Source organism: Prionailurus viverrinus, chromosome B3 (assembly GCF_022837055.1).
Source record: "Prionailurus viverrinus isolate Anna chromosome B3, UM_Priviv_1.0, whole genome shotgun sequence".
Classification (NCBI taxonomy): Eukaryota; Metazoa; Chordata; class Mammalia; order Carnivora; family Felidae; genus Prionailurus; species Prionailurus viverrinus.
Genome location: NC_062566.1, coordinates 120,981,384 through 121,002,289, shown reverse-complemented (window position 1 = coordinate 121,002,289; position 20,906 = coordinate 120,981,384). Strand labels below are relative to the sequence as shown.

Genomic DNA, 20,906 nt, shown 5'->3' with positions numbered 1-20,906 from the left:
ATATTACAAACTCTTAGTAAGCTAACTTTGATTAGTTAAATATAGTGGAGTGGGGTTGGCATGGTGAGTGTTAGGGTCACAAATGAGGTCTTTAGAAGTAAGCTCAAGTCAAAGCTTTTTCTTTTTTGCAGGCCCCAAAATAACATAAGATCCTAGATAAAATTTCTAACTCTTGGCTATGGCATCTTGGGAATTCCTGACTTGTTTTTTTTTTTTTTTCCTAGCTGTTTCTTGTAAATTGATTGTTATTTCTCCATCTTCATTTTAATTACTTAAAACAAAATACATGAGACAAATGCTGGGTGCATATTTGTAAATGCTTCTCAGATCATTTCGTAGAATGTTAAAGTGCTAGCTCTCCCACTTACCCCACCAGTAATATTCCATGCTTGCTGATGATCTTGGGGGAATCAGGTGCCTCAAGGTTTAAAGGTGCTTTGTGGAGAAGCCTGTGGGGGAAGGTAAAGGATGGAATCTTAATTGAAGATGGTGAAGATTAGTGGGGAATTGTTAGTGTAAGATGGGAGTCCAGCTCAGTGGTTTTTCAGTCTGTCTATGGGAAACCAGATTATGTGAGCCTCATCAGTAACATTAAAGTCATGTACAGAAAAATTAAAGTGATTGATAGATTTTTTTTTCAATATTTTTCTTCATCTTTTGGCATTCGTACCAATTGTGAAAAACTAATGAAGAAATAGCTGTTTGTTCCTTCCCAGAAATGTCATTGTGGCTCCAGAGATGCTGAGTAATATGGATACTTCACCTAAGAAAAGCCTTGGGTACAGTTTATAAATGTATTTAGTTTGGACTCATTAAGGGAGAAGCTTCTAAGGAAGCCAAGAATGTTTTCTTAATGTCCTTTTAATAGCTTTAGCATCTCCCTTGAGACTTCTGTGTCAATTCAGAGGAGAACCTAGTCAGGCAAATGTTCTAACGTGCCCCTCATTAACCCTTTCCTTTCAAGGCTCCCCTACTCCGGTTTGGAGCCACAGGGGACTTTCTAAGGCTGGTTGATTTTGAACTCCCCTTCACTTATCTTTCTAGGGCTGAATTGCATAACTTTTGCATGGCACTTTATCCTCTCATGTTGGCATAGTCTGTGCCCCCACATTTTCACATGTTTATTTCTTAGTACACACTTCCCTTACCCCATTAATGTTATTAGATGCCTTTTATATAAATGTCGGTTAAATCATCCTGACTTTGACCATCCCAGTAGCCTTCTTGGGCTTTGAGAAAGACCAGTAGAATTTACAAGCAAACAGGAATGTAAAATACAAGTTCCGTGGAAAGCTCAGAAGATGTACTGTATTTTCCCAGTCCCTGGGACATGAGTTCTAGAATGCAGTCCTTTTCAGGCCCAGGTGACCGGGGGGGGGGGGAGGAATGTGGTAAGCAGAGAATAACACAGTAAGGGTGACATTTGGGGCCTTCAGACTGCCAAGGGCCTGAGAGCACTGAGTATCACAAAAGCACAACTACACGTGTACTATTCTGTAGGAAAATGTGTGTAGCTGGGGGAAATTCAAAAATTCTTGCTCTAGTGTGTATTCTTTATGGAGTGGAGCTGTTTGTGTGGGATAAATCTGAGCCTTATTTTAAGCCATGGTTTTTATTCAATAAACCCAGATCCCATCAACTATTTTTCTCCTTTTACAGACATGGCTTTTTTCTCCTCACTCACTATTCAGCTTCTAGTGATATATTTCACATGAGGTTTTTTTGTCTCAGGTCATTACTAATTACTATTCCTATTACTATTTTTATTAAATATTAAACATTTATTAACATATTTATTAAATATTTTATTAGTATTTTATATAAATATGTTATTAAATATGGAAAGTAACCACATTTAATAAATGTGTAACTGATGTGATCATATCATAAATGCTCATGCATTCTTTTTAATGTAGCTTTATTTATTTGTTTGGCTCATTCCCCTATCTCTTATGTGTTCTCTCGTTATCAACCATTAATCCTACTCACTAAGAAAAAGGAACCAGTGTAAACATGTGGAAGAGATCCCTTTATATTTTCCCTAATTATTGCTCTTAATTGTCCTAGACAGACATCTGTGGACCATATTACACCTTTGCATGTATAGGATTTTTTGTATATTTTATCTTGATAAAATGAGATCACATTATATATATGTACATTCTGCATTTTGCTTTTTCCTCCCACCAATACTTCCTGGAAATTCCTTGAACTAGCTGATGTGGTTCAAACTTAATCTTTTATTACTACGGTTGGATTTTTATCATAATAGAGGTTATAAGATTATTTTTTCAGAAGGTTCCAACCTTTTACATTTCTGTTCATGAAATGGTTGAGAATGGCCCTTTTCTCTCCATTCTCTTTAATATTTGCCAGGCTCCTGGGTATAAAGCATTAACTCATTTTTATGTTTATTTGCATTTCCCTATTAGTGAACTTGAACGTCTTTTCACATATTTGTCGGCAGTTTGCATTTGTGCCCATACAGATAGCTTGCTTATCACTGCTCATTTGGAAATACTGGATTGCTTGTGTTTTCCCTCAGGAATTTTACTTTTTTAATGACAGGAAGAAGGAATCTATGTTGTTTTTTATGTGACTAATGAGTTGCCTCAACATCATTTTTGAATAATTTGTTCTTTCCCCTCTGATTTAAATGCTACTTCTGTTATATATCTAGTTCCCCATGGTGTCTGTCTGGTTCTATATACTTTTGTATTGATCTGTTTGTCTATCCCCGAACTGATAGCATTTTGTCTTCATTATTATAGCTTTCATTATATCTTGGTAAATGATAATGAAAATCTCTTGTCATGTTCCATGAAAAATACTGCTGGCATTTTGATTGTAATTGCACTGAATATATAGATTAATTTGGAGAGGTATTTTCTAATGTTCTTCAGTAATGTTTTATAATTTTATAGAAAGGTCTTATACATTTTTGTTAGAGTTATTCCCAGGTATCTTAGGGTTTTCCTTTCTATTGTGAATGGAATATTTTCTTTTATTGCATCTCTGATTGGTTATTTAGAATATGTAGGAGCACAGTTTGTTTTATATGTGGCTTTTGTATGCAACGCTTTTGCTTAATCTTATTTTCTAATTTGTTAGGAACCTTCATGTATTACTATCATGTACTATATTTTGTGTAGATAATCATATATAAAATGAAAGGCAGTTTAGTCTCTAACTTTATTATTCATTTTTTTTGTCATTGCTTTATTGCACTGGCTAGAAACTCAAGTGCAATATTGAATAGAAACAAAGATAGCAAGAATTTTTGCTTTGTTCCTATTTTTATAGGAATGCTTCCAAAGTGTTAGTGTTTCATATTGTTTGCTTCTGTTTTTTTTTTTTTTTTTTTTTTCAGTGCTGTCCTTTATCAGATTAAGAACATTGCCTTCTATTCATAGGTTTTCAAGAAGTTGTTTGTTTGTTTCTTAAAAATCATAATGTGTTGTGGAATTTATTAAATACTCTTGCTGCTTGCTGTATTTCTCTTTTGATATTGAAATGTGAATGTTATCAATGAATTTTGACCCCTCCTAGCACTTGTTTATTTGGTCAAAATGTGTTGATTCTTATACATTGCTGAGTTAATTTGCTAGCATTTTCTTAGGATTTTTATCTTTATGTTTATGATTGAGGGCTTATAATTTTCTTTGTACTTGTCTTCTTGGATTTGGAAGCAAGGTTACATTAACCTCATAAAATGAATTTGGTAGATTCCTTCTTTTTCTATTTCCTGGCTCTGTTTAAGAGAGAGATTGTCTATTTCTTGAATGTTTGTTGAAACTCACCCATAAAACCATTTATACCTGTTATTTTTTTGGTTGCCTGAGGTTTTCAATTTCTTCCTTTCTTTCTATTTCTTCCTTTCCCTTTCTTCCTTTTTCTTTTCTTTCTTTCTTTCTTTCTTTCTTTCTTTCTTTCTTTCTTTCTTTCTTGGTTTATATAGCCTTTTTACTTGTTAAGTCAGTTTGGTAATTCATGATTTTATATGTTATCCATTTTGTCTGTATTTTGAAATTAATTTTAATAAGCAATCATAGGGGGCACCTGGGTGGCTCAGTCGATTAAGTGTCTAACCCTTTGTTTTGGCTCAGGTTATGAGTTTGAGCACTGAGTTGGGCTGTATACTGACTGTGGAGCCTGCTGGAGATTCTCTCTCTCTCACTCTCACTCTCACTCTGCCCCTCCCCAGCTCCCACATGGACTCTCTTTCTCTCTCTCAAAATAAATAAACTTAAAAAAAAAAAAAGCAATCATAGCTCTGATTTATTATTTTTAAATCTTTCTCTGAAGCTGTTACTCTTTTGCTTTAGTGTTATTTAGTTATTCCTTTTTCCTTTTTCATTATTAGTCTTGCTAGATATTATGATTATTAGTTTTCATTTTGACTAGCTTTATTACTCCATCACTTCTGTTTTAACTCTATTACTTTTTTCAAACTTTTTTGTTTAATTTTTTAGGATAATTGTTTCATTTTTAAGACTTGCAAGTTAGAAACATTAGTTGATCTGGTTTTCAAATTAATACTGAAAATTCAAGAAATTACCATATGTTTTGATATGCTGTTCTTTTTTTGTTTTTGTTTTTGATGGCTGGATTAGTCAGTTTACACTTAGGATTAATTGATGCATTTGGAAATTTTTTTAAATCATTTTATGTTTTTTTAAACATATTCCTTTCCTTCCCTTCCCTTCCCTTCCCTTCCCTTCCCTTCCCTTCCCTTCCCTCCCCCTCCCCCTCCCCCTCCCCTTCCCCTTCTTTTTTGTTTGGTACTGGATTGAAATGTATATTCATTCTAATACTTCTGGCTCTAAAGCTGTAGATTATATTTCTATTTTTTAGATGGTTATTCTCAAATTTTAAACATTACATCTATAACTACAAATTATTCTAAGAAATCTGTGCTCTAAGCATAGTGATGTCCTCTCAGTGTCTTATCAGAACATTTTTCTTCTGACCCTCAGCAAACTTCTCTCTTCTCATCCTTGAGGTTTCATCGTTGTCTCCTCTTCAGGAGGCTCTGTTCCCTCCTTCCCTCTCTTTTCTAAAAAAGCTCTTTTCTGCCCCAGTTTTTTTCTTTTTTATCAAATTACTTGAGCTTTTCATAGCACTTAAAAACCGCTTGTAGTTGTATATTTGTTTACTTATATTATGGTATGTCTCCACCACTAAAACGGGAACTCTGTTAGCAGGAACTTTGTCCATCATGCCTGTTTTCCGGGGCATGTAGTGCTGTGTCTTTCCCACAGCAGTCATTCCGTGAGTACTTGTTGAAGGGATGACCGTTGTTTTCACACAGGAGTGACCGTTTAGCTATATGTAGCACACATGGTTAAAAAAACTTTTTTTTTCCTTTCAGGTTTGTCTACATTGTATTTTCCCACTGCTCTTATTTCTGCAGAGAACAAAGTAAATGCTAACAGATTTTAACTTCTTTGAAGTTGAATATATAATAGTCTAAGTGATTTAACTGGAATCTCACAAACATTCTTCAAGAATTCAGACCATCACAATTAAATTCTCACTTTTTAGAGTATGTTGATATGGTGGTTTACTGTTTTTCAAATTGTGTTGAGAACTTAGGACAGCTAAGTTACTGGTTTCTTAATGTAAAACCGACAAAATTAGAAAACAAAATTAGACTAGAACTGCTCAGATACATGAATTCTGAAATTAAGACTTTAAAATATTAGTTACAGGGGCGCCTGGGTGGCGCAGTCGGTTGAGCGTCCGACTTCAGCCAGGTCACGGTCTCGCGGTCCGTGAGTTCGAGCCCCGCGTCGGGCTCTGGGCTGATGGCTCAGAGCCTGGAGCCTGTTTCCGATTCTGTGTCTCCCTCTCTCTCTGCCCCTCCCCCGTTCATGCTCTGTCTCTCTCTGTCCCAAAAATAAATAAACGTTGAAAAAAAAATTCTTTAAAAAAAAAAAAAAAATAAAAAAAAATAAAAAAATAAAATATTAGTTACAGATTTCTGAAACAGTGTTGATTTGGCTGTGTGGATATGAATGAACTGATTCTTCATGGAGTTGTTCCCATTTGGGGTCACTACCAGAGGCTGATTGGCTTTGATTTGGGAACATAACAAATAATGGACAGAAAAGAGATACATTATTTTTCTTTTTAATTTTCAGAACTTTTGAAAGTTCTTTCAGTATAGGTTTTTTACATAATTTACACCAAATGTTTCAAATGTAGATGATAAAAGTCTTAGGAGGATACTCAAAAATAGGAAATTACTGCATGTTTTTGACCACTAGTCGTCAGTATTGAACCATCAATTGTGACCAAGCAGGCATCCTTCGTTGAAGTTGCTAAACTTTCTTGGAAAATGATTATAATACATGTATCTCTACTATTAGGACTCCCTGAAAGTATACTTGGCACAGACAGTACAACTGAAAAATAATGTAATTATTTAACTTTTGTTATTTGAAAATTTACATTTGAAACAGTGTTGCTTTTTACTGTTGAAAAATAAAATACGACACATTGAGTATTCTATATTAAGACATCTGTTATATTTACCACTAAAACTATCATTTCTATGCCTTTTGTTGGAGTTTCTTTCATGCTTCCCATTTAGGGTTACAGTTTTTCCCTCTCTCACTCCGTCCCTATGTGGAAAAAGTCTTTTTACTTCTAGTAAAACAATGAGAGACTGTAATTTGATATGAGTTATTCCACTGGAATCATGTATTCTCGTGCCCTTTTCCATGGTTCATGTATCTAATATATATAGAAATGTGCCAAAGATGCACTTTCTCTAAATTTTTATCTTCTATAGATCCAAACTTTCTCCTGATTATTGTTTTCGTTTCCTTAATAATCACTGCCTTTGCAATCTGTTGTCTACCCAGCCTAGTTACAGTCATTTTCCACTGGTGTTCTAATGCTGTTTGATCTTTCCTCTGTGTAATCTTGTTTGTTTGTGTTTCTTTACCTGGCAGAAAAGCATTTTTTATAGCTCTATTATGACTCATTGCATTCCTAGTTAATTTACATTTGTATTGAGTACTCATGATCCTTTTTTCTTTTTGTAAATACTGAAGCTGTGGTATTCATTATTTATTGCCCAAGAAATGGGAATCTGCTTAGAGTTTCCTAATATATCTTTGTCCATCTTATGGCCAAGTTAGAACAGTATTTACACCTCTAACTTTATTATGTAGTCATTTGATGGGCCTTGTATGGCAGTGAGGAAAAGTTGTGTGATTTCATATTTTTATCTGAGATTGAGATCCTGAAGCATTGTTATCCACTGTCAGTCTTGGATGGGAATCCTGTTAGAGGAGTGCTGTGATTCAGAGCCACAGAGACTTGGGCAGACGTGGGTTGCTGGAGCTCCATTTCCTGTTCTTTCCTCTCCTGACCTGGGAACTTGTACAGAAGGTGCTAAATTACATCTTTTTGTGTGATTTGTCCTAATAAGTAGCTCCTATGATTGATTTCTTCTTACAGAGATGGATACTCATCTTGACAACAAAAACAATTTTAATTTTTTATTTAAAAATTTTTATGTGGTTCTTTTCTGTCCCTTCCTTTGCATTTCTCTCATCTTTCGCATCCAGTCCATCATTAAATTCTGTCTAATTTAAATTCTATTTTAAAAAGTACATTCTGAATTGGTAACTGCTCATCTCCTCTACTACTATACTTTCATCTATCCTCTTGTCTCTGTTTTCTCCTGCTTGGGCTGGTGTAGAAGCCCCCTTGTTTCCATTCTTAGCTTCTTACAGTCTTTTCCCCACAGAATCAGATAGTGCCATGTCATTCTCTCTGAACCCTTCAATGGTTTGTTTATCATCCTCAGAATGAAATGTGAAGTCCTCAACCTACAAGACCCCTCTGATAGGGTTTCTACATGCCCCCTCACCCTAATTCTCTGTCATTCTTCGTGTCCACTGTAGGCCAACGACACTGTTGCTTTTCCACAGCCAGGCACCCTCCTGCTCTTGGACATTTGCACTTTCCATTTCCATAGCCAGGAATTTTCAACTCTGAAAGCAGTTGCGTTGTTTACCCTTATGTCATTCAGAGCCCTACTTCAGCAAGGCCTTCCTTATTAACTATCCTAGATAAAATACCCTTTCCTCACTCTTGAGGCCCTTATGTTGTCGCACTTTTTCTTGATAGCACTTTTCATTACCTATCATCTGTCTGTCCTCTGAGCAAAATGCAGGCACAGTTTTGATCATTGCTGTATCTATAGTTCCTAGAGCAGTGGCTGACATGGAATAAGGCCCCAAAAAAGTGTTTCTTAAAGAAAGGAATGAGGGGCGCCTGGGTGGCGCAGTCGGTTAAGCGTCCGACTTCAGCCAGGTCACGATCTCGCGGTCCGTGAGTTCGAGCCCCGCGTCAGGCTCTGGGCTGATGGCTCAGAGCCTGGAGCCTGTTTCCGATTCTGTGTCTCCCTCTCTCTCTGCCCCTCCCCCGTTCATGCTCTGTCTCTCTCTGTCCCAAAAATAAATAAACGTTGAAAAAAAAAATTAAAAAAAAAAAAAGGAATGAATAAATGTCTACTATGTAGTCAGAATTGTATATAGTAAAATATTCATCAGCACATACCTTCATGTACTTACTATATACCAGGTACTGTGCTGGGGACTAGGGATTTCATGGTACTTACAATGCTGTCTTCACTTTTAAGGGCTCCCATTTTAGTTGAGAAAGAAATGTTAACATCTAATTCACTGAGGGTGTTATTTAAGCTTTGAAATGGGCTTCAGAGTGCTCAGAGGGGAAATAATTCCCTGTTCTTGATCCTTTGGGAAAGTTTGGGTGGAAGAAGTGGCATTTTTGCTGAGACTTTGTGTTTGCAGATCACTGTAGGCATTTCTTTTATGAGTGTGATTCTGTCCCATTGCTTATTGCTACATGATAAGCACTTTACCAATCTGTGGCTGAAATTCTTATTTAAATTCTGACTCACTATAGTTTTGATTTCAAAATTGTTCTCTCTCATTTTGTGACATGTTAATTATTTTCTTCTCTCTTTTATGTTTGTTACCTGTGGATTACTAATGTTTTTGCAAGGATAAAGTAAACACTTTTCTGTAAGGTCGTGAAAGAACCATTAATGTTACCATGCTGTTAAAAAGGAAATAGATGGAAAAGAATGATGGTCTATTATGGGATTTGTCTTTCAAAGCTGGTTGAACACTATTTGGCACAGCTTGAAATGTGCAAGTCCAAGATATATCATGTTCTCCGGTTTTCTTCCTTAGTCTTTTTCTTGATTTACCTCTTTGCCTCCTGCACCCCTCCCTGCTGATTTAACTTATAAGTCTGTTTTATTAGGCTTTGATCATTTCACATGACACTAAAACACTTTTAACATCTTTTCTGTGGAAAATATCTTTTCCCCCAAAACTCCTTGTAGAAGAGAAGCTGGAAGAGATCTTTTATGTTGTCTCTTTCAACCTTGTACTCACTCAGTACTTGAATTTCTATTAACAGAGTAAACTTCCCATGGATATTATAGACAGCTTGCACAAGCCATATTCCCTTTCTTTTATTGGGAAATACTGATAGTGATAGCTGGTCAGATTAAAGAATATTCCAGATTTGATGATATATTTCAGAAGCCTACTATTTAATGTTGATAACACAAAAGTTGATAGGGTAGAAATATTTTCTACATCATAGGAGAAGTAATATGTTAACTGTTAACATGCCAGCAAAGGCCTTTGGATTCCTTTGAAGGATGCAGTTTTATGAGATGATGTATAGATATAAGTTGTCCTGAAATTCTTAAAGTCTCATTTCTGTATAATTAACACTTATGTCATCTATTCTTAGGCCTTTTACTTTATTAAGAAAATATTACCTAAGACTATTAATTATTAAATGTTTATAATGTGCTTTCTGTCTCCTTTTACCTCTCCGTTTTCAGTGACCTTTCTTCCAAATCCTCCAATGTAGATAACATATTTTCTTATTATTCACATGTCCTTGAACGAGGTGTATTCTTCCATATATTTTCCTGGACTGATCAATTTGCTTGTAGCTTCCTCATTTCTACTCTCATTGAAGTTAGCCCTCTTGTGATTTTTTTGATCCTCTTTTTTTCTTTTTTCTTTCTTTTTTTTTTCCCCCTGATCATTTGCCCTCTAGGTTCTTAAAGAGCCGTTTCTTATTTTCCCCAAAGTGGCCATTATGGTCTCTGGCTCATTTCTTTTTTAAGTTTTTAAAATTTATTTTTGAGAGAGAGAAAGAAGTACAACTGGAGGAGAGGCATAGAAGGATAGGTGAGACACAGAATCCAAAGTAGGCTCCAACCTGAGCTGTCAGTGCAGAGCTGGATTCATGGCTGAACTCATAAACTGTGAGATCATGACCTGAGCTGATGTCTACTGAGCCCCCCAGACACCCTCCTTTCTTTATTTCACCTGTTATTTAAGCATATGTATAGATGTTCTTGTAAAGCACCTCACATTCTGTTTGGAAATAGTTGCGGTTTGCATTATAAATAAATACTCTTATTGCTGCTGTGAGTTACATTTAAGTCTGACGCATTTTATGTTCGTACCGTATATGACTACATCTTAAAATATTGTTTAATCACATTTATTTTGCTATGTGTACTTATTTGTTGTTGCCAATATTGTCATCATAAACTGTAACAAATAAGGCTAGCATGGATCTGTGCGAGTCCCTCTGTAGCACCATATGCAAATAGACATTTAATGCCGCTAATGCTATGATGATGAAAAATATCTGTGCTTTTGTTGACTGAACAGCTGCCTGACAATAGACTGAGATTTTCTGAGTGCAGGACTTGTTTAATTTCTACTTTGTGCTTTTCTTGAGGAGTGTAATGTTTCTATCTACATTTTCAGTGAATCTATCCTAGACCATCTGTTTACAAAGCCCTTTTCCATCATTATCAATTAATATTTATTGGGCAGCTACTGAGTGCATAGTGATATTGTGTAAACAGAGACCACTCTGCTACAGATAGACTTATTCATTGACTTGGTACTGTTTTATTTTGATTAGAAAATGGTAAAAAAAAAAAATCCAGAAGCATAAAATAACATCCTCTAACTGTAAACAGTGAAAGATGTTGTATATTTACAGGGCATTCTGCTCAAATACAAATAAAACTTGAGAGATTTTAAATTAAATTTTTATAATTATCTGTGATCTTCTGTTTGTCAACAATTCTAACTCAGTGGTCCTGTAATTAGAAAGTCAAATGAAGTGTTGTATCGCTCTGGGATTTCTAATAAAACTGTGAGTCTCTTTTTTGAGAGGAAACTACTCAGATAAAAACAGACCCTCCACTAAGAGCTTTTGCTTTTGGATTTTGAAGGAAATCCTGGAAAGTGCACTTGTTGGGCTCACATTTAACTTTACTTGCAAGATTTTTATTAAGTAAAAGATTGCATAAAAATAAACTCCATTCCAGTAAAAGCAATGGCATTTTAAGGAATAATACTCATTACCATTGTTGCTTTTGTATTAAAGAAGGCAAAAGACTTGTATGTCTTTTCAGCATACCAACTTTGTAGGCAGTGATTAAGATTTTGTTTTGCATATTGGCAAATTTAGTAACATATAAAGAATGAAATCTTGACAGTAGTCAGTAGGGGTTTTACTTTAGAGTTATTTTTATAGTCATTGTAGTGGATCTTGCTGATTCATCCAGGATCTCTGGCCTAGTTATTCTTCTATGTGGCCTTTGGCTAAGGTTTAGGGTAAAGACTATGACCATGGAACAGAGCAAAGGGAATTGGCTCTCATGGTGATTGAACCCATGGCCTTGGTTGGCTTTGTGGGCACAGGGTGCCCCAGCCAGTCATAGACTCCATAAATATGGACATAGTAGAAACAGTAAGTTTCCTTTATAGGTCAGCAATAAGTGTCTATCTGTCCTCCCACGATAATTTCTATAAAAGTTCTTTGGATTCCTGAAAAAATAAACACCTTAGCATAAGAAGACAAAAAAAAAAAAAAAAAAAAAAAAAAAAGAAGAAGAAGAAGAAAAGACATCTGAGCCATTCTCAAACAGAAGCTTTGAGTTTTATGTTTCAAAACCTCAGGTATCTTTAAAGAATGTCATTAAGGATTATAATTACCATCAGAAATAATACCAATGTATTTAACTACTGATAGATCTTACTTAACTACATGATACTTGATATTACTCTGCCTTTTGAAAAACAGGAATGGTTGCATCTTGTGACTCCATGCACTATGTGCTTACCACTTGCATCTGGAAAATACACATAATTCAACTGGCACAAGTTTTTAGAATTTCCCCCTTACTTTGATATCCTGGAATTTGTATGGTGTTATAATAGTAATGATTACAGTTGGATTCTCTTTGGACTTTATCATGTAATTTCTACTTTAACTTATTAAACTTATTTTTTTTTTCTTTTTTGTAGTGGTAGATGTTGGTATAGAACTTTTGTTCCTTGGTTATGGCTGAAAAATAAATTTCTTTGAACAATTTAAGTAAAATCTATCTGGCTATTTTTAAGTTAGATATTGGTTCAGGGATTTAGAATATGAATGCATTGTTTTCTGCCTTAAAAAGAAAGTTAATTTTTTTTGTTTTGCTTGGTTTTTGTTGGCACAGATAATCCCCAACTGGATGAACTTAAAGGCTAAAATTTTCCATGACTTGAGCTAGTTCTCATGTGGGAGGAATCTCTAACTTGATTTAGGAAAAAACAAAATTTAGAAATTCACAGAACTTGACAGAAATAAAATCTCTGTTAATTTAAGTGAGTAGTACTAGTTCTGAGCAATAAAATCCTGCTGCATTATGCATATATATTCCTTTTCAAAATATGTATTATTCTATTGATGTTTGATGGTTTTAGAGCTGTGATTTAGGTTTCCAAACAAGAATTTTAGAAATAGACACCAGATCTCCATCTTAAAAAAAAAAAAAAAGGAGTTAAATGAGTTTCTTATTACAGTATTCTATACATACTAAGTACTTAGTAATTTTTTTTCTTGATTTGAAATATAGCAAATGTTCTTAAAGCTATTTAAAAATTTTAATATACATAAATATAAACAACTTTTAACTTTATAGTTCATGTGGTCTTATTTGGCTCAGAATAGCATTATATCGTGAAGCTTAAAATATTTGCTGACTTTTATTTTGTACCTACATGAAGAATTTAATTATAAAAAACATAGTCAAATGAGCTATAAAGCAATGAAAAGACATAGAGACACTTTAAAGGCATATTATCAAGTGAAAGAAGCCAGCCTGAAAAGACTACATACTGTATGATCCCAACTATGTGACATTCTGGGAAAGAAAAACCATGGTGACAGTAAAGAGATCAATGGTTGCCGGAATTTGGGAGGTAAGGGATGAATAGGTAGAGCACAGAGGATTTTTAGGGCAGTGAAAATACACTATAATACTGTAATGATGGATACATGTCATTCTATATTTGTTTAAATCCGTAGAGTGTACGGCACCAAAAATGAACCCTAATGTAAATTACGGGTGATTATAATGTGTCAGTGTAGGTTCATTAGTTGTAACGATGCACTACTTTGTTGAAGGAAGTTGATAATGGGGGAAGTTATGCCTGTATGAAGACACTGGTGTATATGGGAACTCAGTTTCCCTCTCAATTTTTCTGTGAACCTAACTCCCCCCGTCCCCCAAGGAAGAAAAAAAAGTCTTTAAAAATATATAGTAAGAGCAACAATTTTCTAATTCTCAGTGACTTGACTTCTTCATTCTTTGTTACTGGGAGGAGAAATCTGACTTGGAAGTTTGTACCTTTTCAGGTGTGATATTACTGACCTGTTGTTTGATATGAGCACAGACTTGTTTTTCTATAGTCTGGTTGGTTTACCAGTGAGTCATCTACATGTTCTTGCCCTTGTGACCAAAGGCATGCACTTGTAGCACTGCTGAATGATGAGGATGAGACCAGATAGTTTATGTTCATCATTTTTTTTTTTATTACATTTCAGTGGCCTGTGTGGGAGTTATGATAGGACCTTTATTTCATTCCAGCTTCTTCATTCTTACCCAAGCTGACTGGTCCCTTTACAGTAGACAAAGGGCCTTTAATTCCCTATTCTTTATTTTTGAGTGTGTTATTTTTTAGAGCCTCTTGATAAACATGCCTGTTGTCAAAGTTGTGGGAGCTTTTATGGTCAGATGAGATGTCTACAAACATTTTCCTTTTCTCCTTTCCCTTACTTTTTAAAAGAAAAGGCTGTCCTCCCCCCCCCCCCCCGATTTTATAAATAACTGAGAATTCAGAATCATCTACCTTCAAAGAACTACAGTAATATAATACTCAATATGTTAGTCTTTTTAATGGAAATAGGTATACTTAAGGAAAAGAAGAAAAATTGTTGTTATTAAAGATTTAAATGTGCCCCAGGGACCCACTATTAAGGCTCAGTGTTGTTGCTGTAATCTTAAACATGTGAAAGACAGTCTGCATCCTGGAGCAGGGTACCTGATAGCTTTATAGCTAAACTGCTTTTAAGGAAAAAATGAGCTTTAAAAAGCAAAATAACATAATAATAGAAATTCATTGGCATGTGATTTTTTTTCCTCTTTTTATAACTGCTTTTCCTGGGTCAGTTTTAATATAATTCTCAGTTCCTTGATCTAAGTCAATGGGAAGGAAATCTAGTGTCGCCTTATACACTTAAAAAGGTAGTAAATGAGTTAAAGTTTGTTATTAAGGTTTAAAGAAATATCTTGTATTTTTGATTCAGTTAGTTTTAAAAATCTTTATCTTTGAGTGTTATTTGTGTTTTCAGACTTTTAAAGTGCATTAAAATATATGTATGGTGTCTTAGGAGTTAGATTTTCTTTCTTTGTGTTTCATTGTAAACATGTAATGTAGAAAATAGATTCAGTAGTCTGGGCTAGAATATTGCACTTGTGTTTATTTGTTCACTGACTGATGGTCTAATGTTCAAACTTAATGACATTTCTAGGTGATGTGGTGGAAACGTAGTAATTTGCTTTGGGTTCTCCTTAAGACCTCACTTTTATTCCTCTACTGAAAACAATAGTATTTAAGTTCTCACTGATTAAAATTTTCTAAGACTTCTATATCTGTAGAGTAAAAGGAGAAATAAAAAAGGGGGATGTTAAATAACATTTTGGGCACCAAGTAGAGCTATAATAGAAAGGTATATTATTTGGAAAAGAGATATCACAAGTTAACTGGTCAGATGTGGAAGGTAGAAAGTGAAGAGGAAAGGAAATTTTATTGCATATTCCTAGGTAGCCAAAAGAATTAGAGGTTCTTTTATTCATTTATCTCATATATGGAAATTTAGATTTTTAAAAAGGTGACTTTCAGAAGAATTATGTTTTTATGAGGCATAATTCCATGTACTATAAAACACAATTTGTTTAATTAAAGTTCAGCTTATTGATTTCTATTTCTTTTGCATCAAGTAAAAGTATTAATATTTATACTAATTATAAGAAATGAAGATTAAATATTTCTTAGCCTAAGCATGAAAATAATTTCTCACATTGCCCTTTAAGGGGAATTAATTCTGGTAACTGATAGATCTTTACAGGGGTGGGAATGTAGGGATGTTGGGTGTGGTTATGAGTTTAAGTTTTCGAAATTGAGAACTGGAAGAGAGGCAAACTGCTTTGCATAACCTGGAGAGGGAGATTTAGAAGCCTGTGGGGAAGTTCCAGAAGGTGCAAAGAAAGTAAACAACAAGGGTGGACAAGATGTGAGGGAACAGCAAATAGCCCAAGAGAATTGCGAGAACAGCCAGTGTTTGGTGGCTCTTTGATGAGCATACTCCACTGATCTGTAATAGTCTTCTGTAAAGTCCAGACCCTAACAGTGTCTTTCAGTTTTCTATGGATTTTGGACTAATACACATTTTTTTTTTTAATCTTCCATTCTAGGCACTGAAGAAACAAGAAGCTAAAGCAGATGAAAATGAGGGAGCCATGAAAAATAAGCTAAGACAGACTGAAACTGAGAAGAGTCAAGTAAGATTTTGAGAAAGTAATGCTGTTTGGAGCCGGTGATATTTGTTGAGTGTCTTAAAAGTTGTCCCTGGGATCATTTGTTAAGACACAGTGAAGCCTTTATGTTCTGATATGGAATCACTTGGTTTGATGGCTCTGCCATTCTCTGTTGCTTGGTCTGGGAAACGCGTACAGGTCATTTGTTACCTTTTCACCTGGCCACTTCCTTTCTAGAGGCGAGTCGAACTTGGAACATGCAAGGAGCTTGACTTTGCTGAAGGGTTAGGAAAAAAGACTTGTTGTTTAAAGGATGGGTATTTTGAATATATTCATTTTCATCATAGAAGATAGGCGTAGGCGCAACCTACAGGAAGAATCCTCTATTCTCATTAGATATTAAGGACTTTTGACATGTATTCATGTCTGCAAACCTATAGAGCCTAGGGCATTAGAATTAGAAAGGAATTTAGAAGATAGATAACTCTCCTCAGTTTGCAAATGAATAGATTCAAGGGTGAGCCCAATGATAAAATGAAAATTTGCCCCCGATGTAATATTCTTACTCCATATCACTTTTAAAATCTACCATTGCTTCCTTGATTTTTATTCACCAACCTAGTCAAGTTAAATGATGCATCCATGCTGCCTTTCTGGTAAGCGAGTTAGGTCAGGTCATCGTGCTTGCCCTTTATCCAGAATTATCCAGTGGTCGTGACCAGTATGGGCCATGGTAGATTCTGAAGCCATTTTGACTGAAGTGTGATTCCTTCCCTCTTTATTTCTTCAAAAAAAGAAGACAAGTCAGATAGTATTTTGTGTGGATTCTGTGATTGTATACATACCTTATTATTATTTTTTTTTTTTAGAATATGGTATTTTATTGGCCACATGTATAATTTTTTTTAAAACTTGTATAACCAGATTTAAAAATTATTTTGAAATAGTTACAGATTCATAAGGTGTTGCAAGACAGAATGTGCAGAGAGGTAATATGTGCCCTTCACCCAGTTTCCCTCAGTGGTAACATTTTGCATAGTTGTCATTCCATATCAAAACCAAGAAACTGATTTGGTACAGTTCACAGAATTTATTCAGATTTCACCAGCTTTATGTGCCCTCATTTGTGTGTGTAGTTCTGTGCAGTTGTATCTCATGTATAGATTCATGTTGCTGTCACCACAGCAAAGATACAGAAACACAATGCCCCATTATGCTACTCCTTGATAACCATACCTACCACCTGGACCATATTTGAAGGACTAATATATAAAAAGTAGTTTGGTCAAGTGAAATAATAATTTAGGATAACTATCACAAATCTAAGCACTTAATAACACCTTAATATAAATTTGTGGTTTCATAGAACAGCCTTACTGTTACAAAATGCAAACATGTCTAACATATGTATTCTCTGGAATTTTAACAAACGTGTCCCATCTGTAGGTGTGAAAAAGTAATTTTACTCTTCTCGGTTCTTTGGCTAATTTAATAATTAAGTTGACATAAGACAGGTTAACAGGAGAAAAACAAATTTGATTTTGTATGTATAGAAGCTGCATAAAAATAAGAGCCTCAAAGACAGGCAGTTGAGGCTTATATGCCATGCTGAGCTAAGGAAAGGGGATAGAGGTCTGGGGCTTTAAAGGAGAGGAAAACAATTCATAGGAAGATGAGAAGAGCAAATGTTTGGTAAACAAATGTTTGCCTTGTCTTACAGAGAAGTCTTTCAGGTATAAAAAGTTATCTCTGGGAATAGCTCTCTTCCTGGTACAGACTCCCTCTCTAAATTCTTTAATGCAATTAAGGGAGAGGTAAAAGCTTTTCCAGAGTCTGTTGGGTCTTGATTGCCTTCAGCCCCCCAAATCCGCATGCCAAAGAGGCCTAATTTGGGGTGGCACATTCCTCTCCCCTTCACGTCCTCTTAGATTTTTCAGCTTGTAGGAAGCTAGGCACATTCAGACTTTGTAGGTATTTGCACACTTTCTGTGAATATTTATCTTATGACTATATTAAGGAAATTTTAAGTATCTTATTCTGAGATTAAATATTTTTTTTTTTAACGTTTTATTTATTTTTGAGACAGAGAGAGACAGAGCATGAACGGGGAAGGGGCAGAGAGAGAGGGAGACACAGAATTGGAAGCAGGCTTCAGGCTCTGAGCCATCAGCCCAGAGCCCGACACGGGGCTCGAACTCACGGACTGCGAGATCGTGACCTGAGCTGAAGTCGGCTGCCCAACCGACTGAGCCACCCAGGCGCCCCTGAGATTAAATATTTTTAAGTTTTAGGAATGTTACAAATATTGGAAATATTAGGAACGTTAGAATATGATGAATACACAAAATCACCATTTAGATGAAATATACTTTAGTCATTGGGTCCTCGAAGTTTTTATTCTAATTCAGTTCATATGACATTACATGTTCTAAAGAAAAAAAGTGTTTTGGAATTTAGATTACAGTGATTTAGAACTGGAAAGAATCTCAGAGATTGTCTAATACAAAGTCCTTATTTTAGAGATGACAGAAAGGAGACCTAAGGAAAGAGGGTCATAGTTAATATGGAACTGACTTAGAACTCAGACCCCCTGAGGTCTGGTCTGGTTCACTTTGTTGTTATGCAAATAACATTATTTTCTTGGAAGCATCAATATGTTTTGATAGCAAGATGTTTTCTCCTGTTAGCTGTAAATATCTTCTGAAAACTTTTCCATTTTTCTACTCTTAAACTATACCTATAATAATTTAGTTATTTTCTGCCCCACTGGACATTTTTCTTTATCCTCTGTTGAAACTCTAGCTTGAACAAGAATTGGAGCTATCTCGAAGGTTATTGAATCAGTCGGAAGGCAGCAGAGAAACACTTCTGCATCAGGTAAATCTATGCAAGCTATGATAATCTGCTTTTAAATTAAATCAGGACTGGGGTCCCTTGGTGGTTCAGTCAGTTATGCATCTGACTCTTGATTTCGGCTCAGGTCATGCTCTCACTGTTTGTGATGTCGAGCCCCGTTTTCGACTCTGCGCTGACAGCAAGGAGCCTGCTCAGATTCTCTCTCTCCTTCTCGCTGCCCCTTTTTCACTCATGCATGTGTGCTTACTCTCTCAAGATAAATAAACATTTAAATAAACTTTAAAAAGTAAAGATAAAAATTAAATTAGGATTGAGTCGCCTTTTCTATTCAATGTCTCTGTGAAAGGTAGAAGATCCCACCTAGGTCTAGAAATTTTTTTTTTCCGCCCCCTAAGGAATGTATATTAAAACGCATAAGCAAAAGAAGAAATTCTTTCAGGAAGAGTCAGAGAAAACTAGTACAAAGCACTGGCCCAAGTTCCCACTGTGATAGTGAGTGCTGCTCCAATTTAGGATTTACCTCTCCTAGCATAACCAGTGTAAAAATGAGACTGGATGCATGAGATAAAAATTTCCCAGGAGTTTGATTTTATTCAAGGAGGCATTGGGAGAGTGAAGGAAGAAGTAAAATACATTAAACAGACCTTTGCATATTCAAGTTACTTTGCATTATTGTCTTATATTTATGGTTTTCAAGATGCTGCCTACCCCTTTTAACCAAAGATAAAGCTTAATTTTGAAGCATAGCATTTTGTAGCCCATAAGCCTGTAATGAGAGTTTGGTTCTTCTGCTATTTAAAGTTCAATAACTTGAAGTAGTCATCTTACATTGGATAAGGGCATGTGTGTTTCTAATCGCCTGTCAGTGTTTGGTAGAAACTGCAGTTGTACCTTTTTCTGTTTTGAGGTGTGGCTTGCATAACTCACTACATAGCATGCTAGGTAGGCAGAAATGTCAGGCATCTTCAATGCTCAGGAGTATTACATTTTGACAATTAATGCTAAAAATATATCATAACATCTAATTTACAAAACCTTTAAAAATGTTCACTGACTTTGTTCTGCAGCCAGTGGTACAATGGAATTAATGTTGGCAGAGTTCAGGTTTTCTTTTTTTCTAGTTTATATTTGTAGTCATTTACACTCTGATTTTTTTTTTTTTTTTTTTTTTTTTTTTTTTTGGTACTCTGACTTGTGATTTCTGATCTCATCTTTTGAAGTAAGAGATTACCATATTCAGGTTGTCATAGACTTAAACTGAGTCTTTTTGATACTCCTAATTTGCTTAATGGTCACTGGAGACATACCTGCTATGCGTTAGCAATTTGCTAGTCTTTAGAAATACAGATGAATAACATAGTTCCTGACCTCAATGAGTTTATAGTTTATTCAACAGCATTTATTTCTCACTTATTTTGAACAGTACTTTGATATTATAATATGCTAAATTGTGATCTTTTCACTTGAGTTTACCAGTCAATAGGCCATATTCACATGAAAGAGAAGGAGTAAAAAATATAAAAATGATTATGTAGGTGGTTTGGGTTAATAGTGGTGGAGTGCACTGAGTTCACAATAAGGGATTTTGGGTTGTTTTTTGTTTTTTGTTTTTTTGTGTGTGTGTGTGTGTCAAATTCTTTGTCCCGATAGACACACAGAAGGGGAAAAAGACATTCATTCTCTGTGGAAGTAATAGGAGAAATAAAGAAAAGGAACGAGAGACTGTTCCACTGTGCTTGGCATAACAAGGAGGTTAACTGGGCTTCCGTTTGTGCTGACAGAAGCCCATGAGAAGTAATTTTTTTCCCTAGAAAAAATAATATACAATAATTTGTGAGTTCATTTATTCTTTTCCTGCACTGAAAACTGATACAAGTTTCATTTTTGACTATATGTGTTTAGGTAGAAGAGCTCCGTACACAACTTTTGAAAGCAGAAGGTGATCGAAAGGGTTTACTGCATCAAGTGTCTCAGATTTCCAAGCAACAATCAAACCATCAAGATGAACAAGGAGATGACTGGAGGTTTAGGAGAGGTACAATTGTGATTTGCAAATGTGTGGGTTGTTTTTGATCTTCCTTAAATACTT

The 20,906-nt window shown here is 35.2% G+C and overlaps 1 protein-coding gene across 6 annotated transcripts in view; it reads left to right on the top strand.

The window, feature by feature from the left end:
• The window catches only part of CEP128 (centrosomal protein 128), a 389,769-nt gene that overhangs the window by 68,619 nt on the left and 300,244 nt on the right, over positions 1–20,906 (top strand). For all 6 annotated transcript variants that reach the window (XM_047863629.1, XM_047863627.1, XM_047863628.1 and 3 more), the window contains 3 exons: positions 15,899–15,985; positions 18,764–18,838; positions 20,720–20,852. In XM_047863629.1, the coding sequence (XP_047719585.1) occupies positions 15,899–15,985; positions 18,764–18,838; positions 20,720–20,852 (295 nt within the window). The remainder of the gene's footprint in view (positions 1–15,898; positions 15,986–18,763; positions 18,839–20,719; positions 20,853–20,906) is intronic.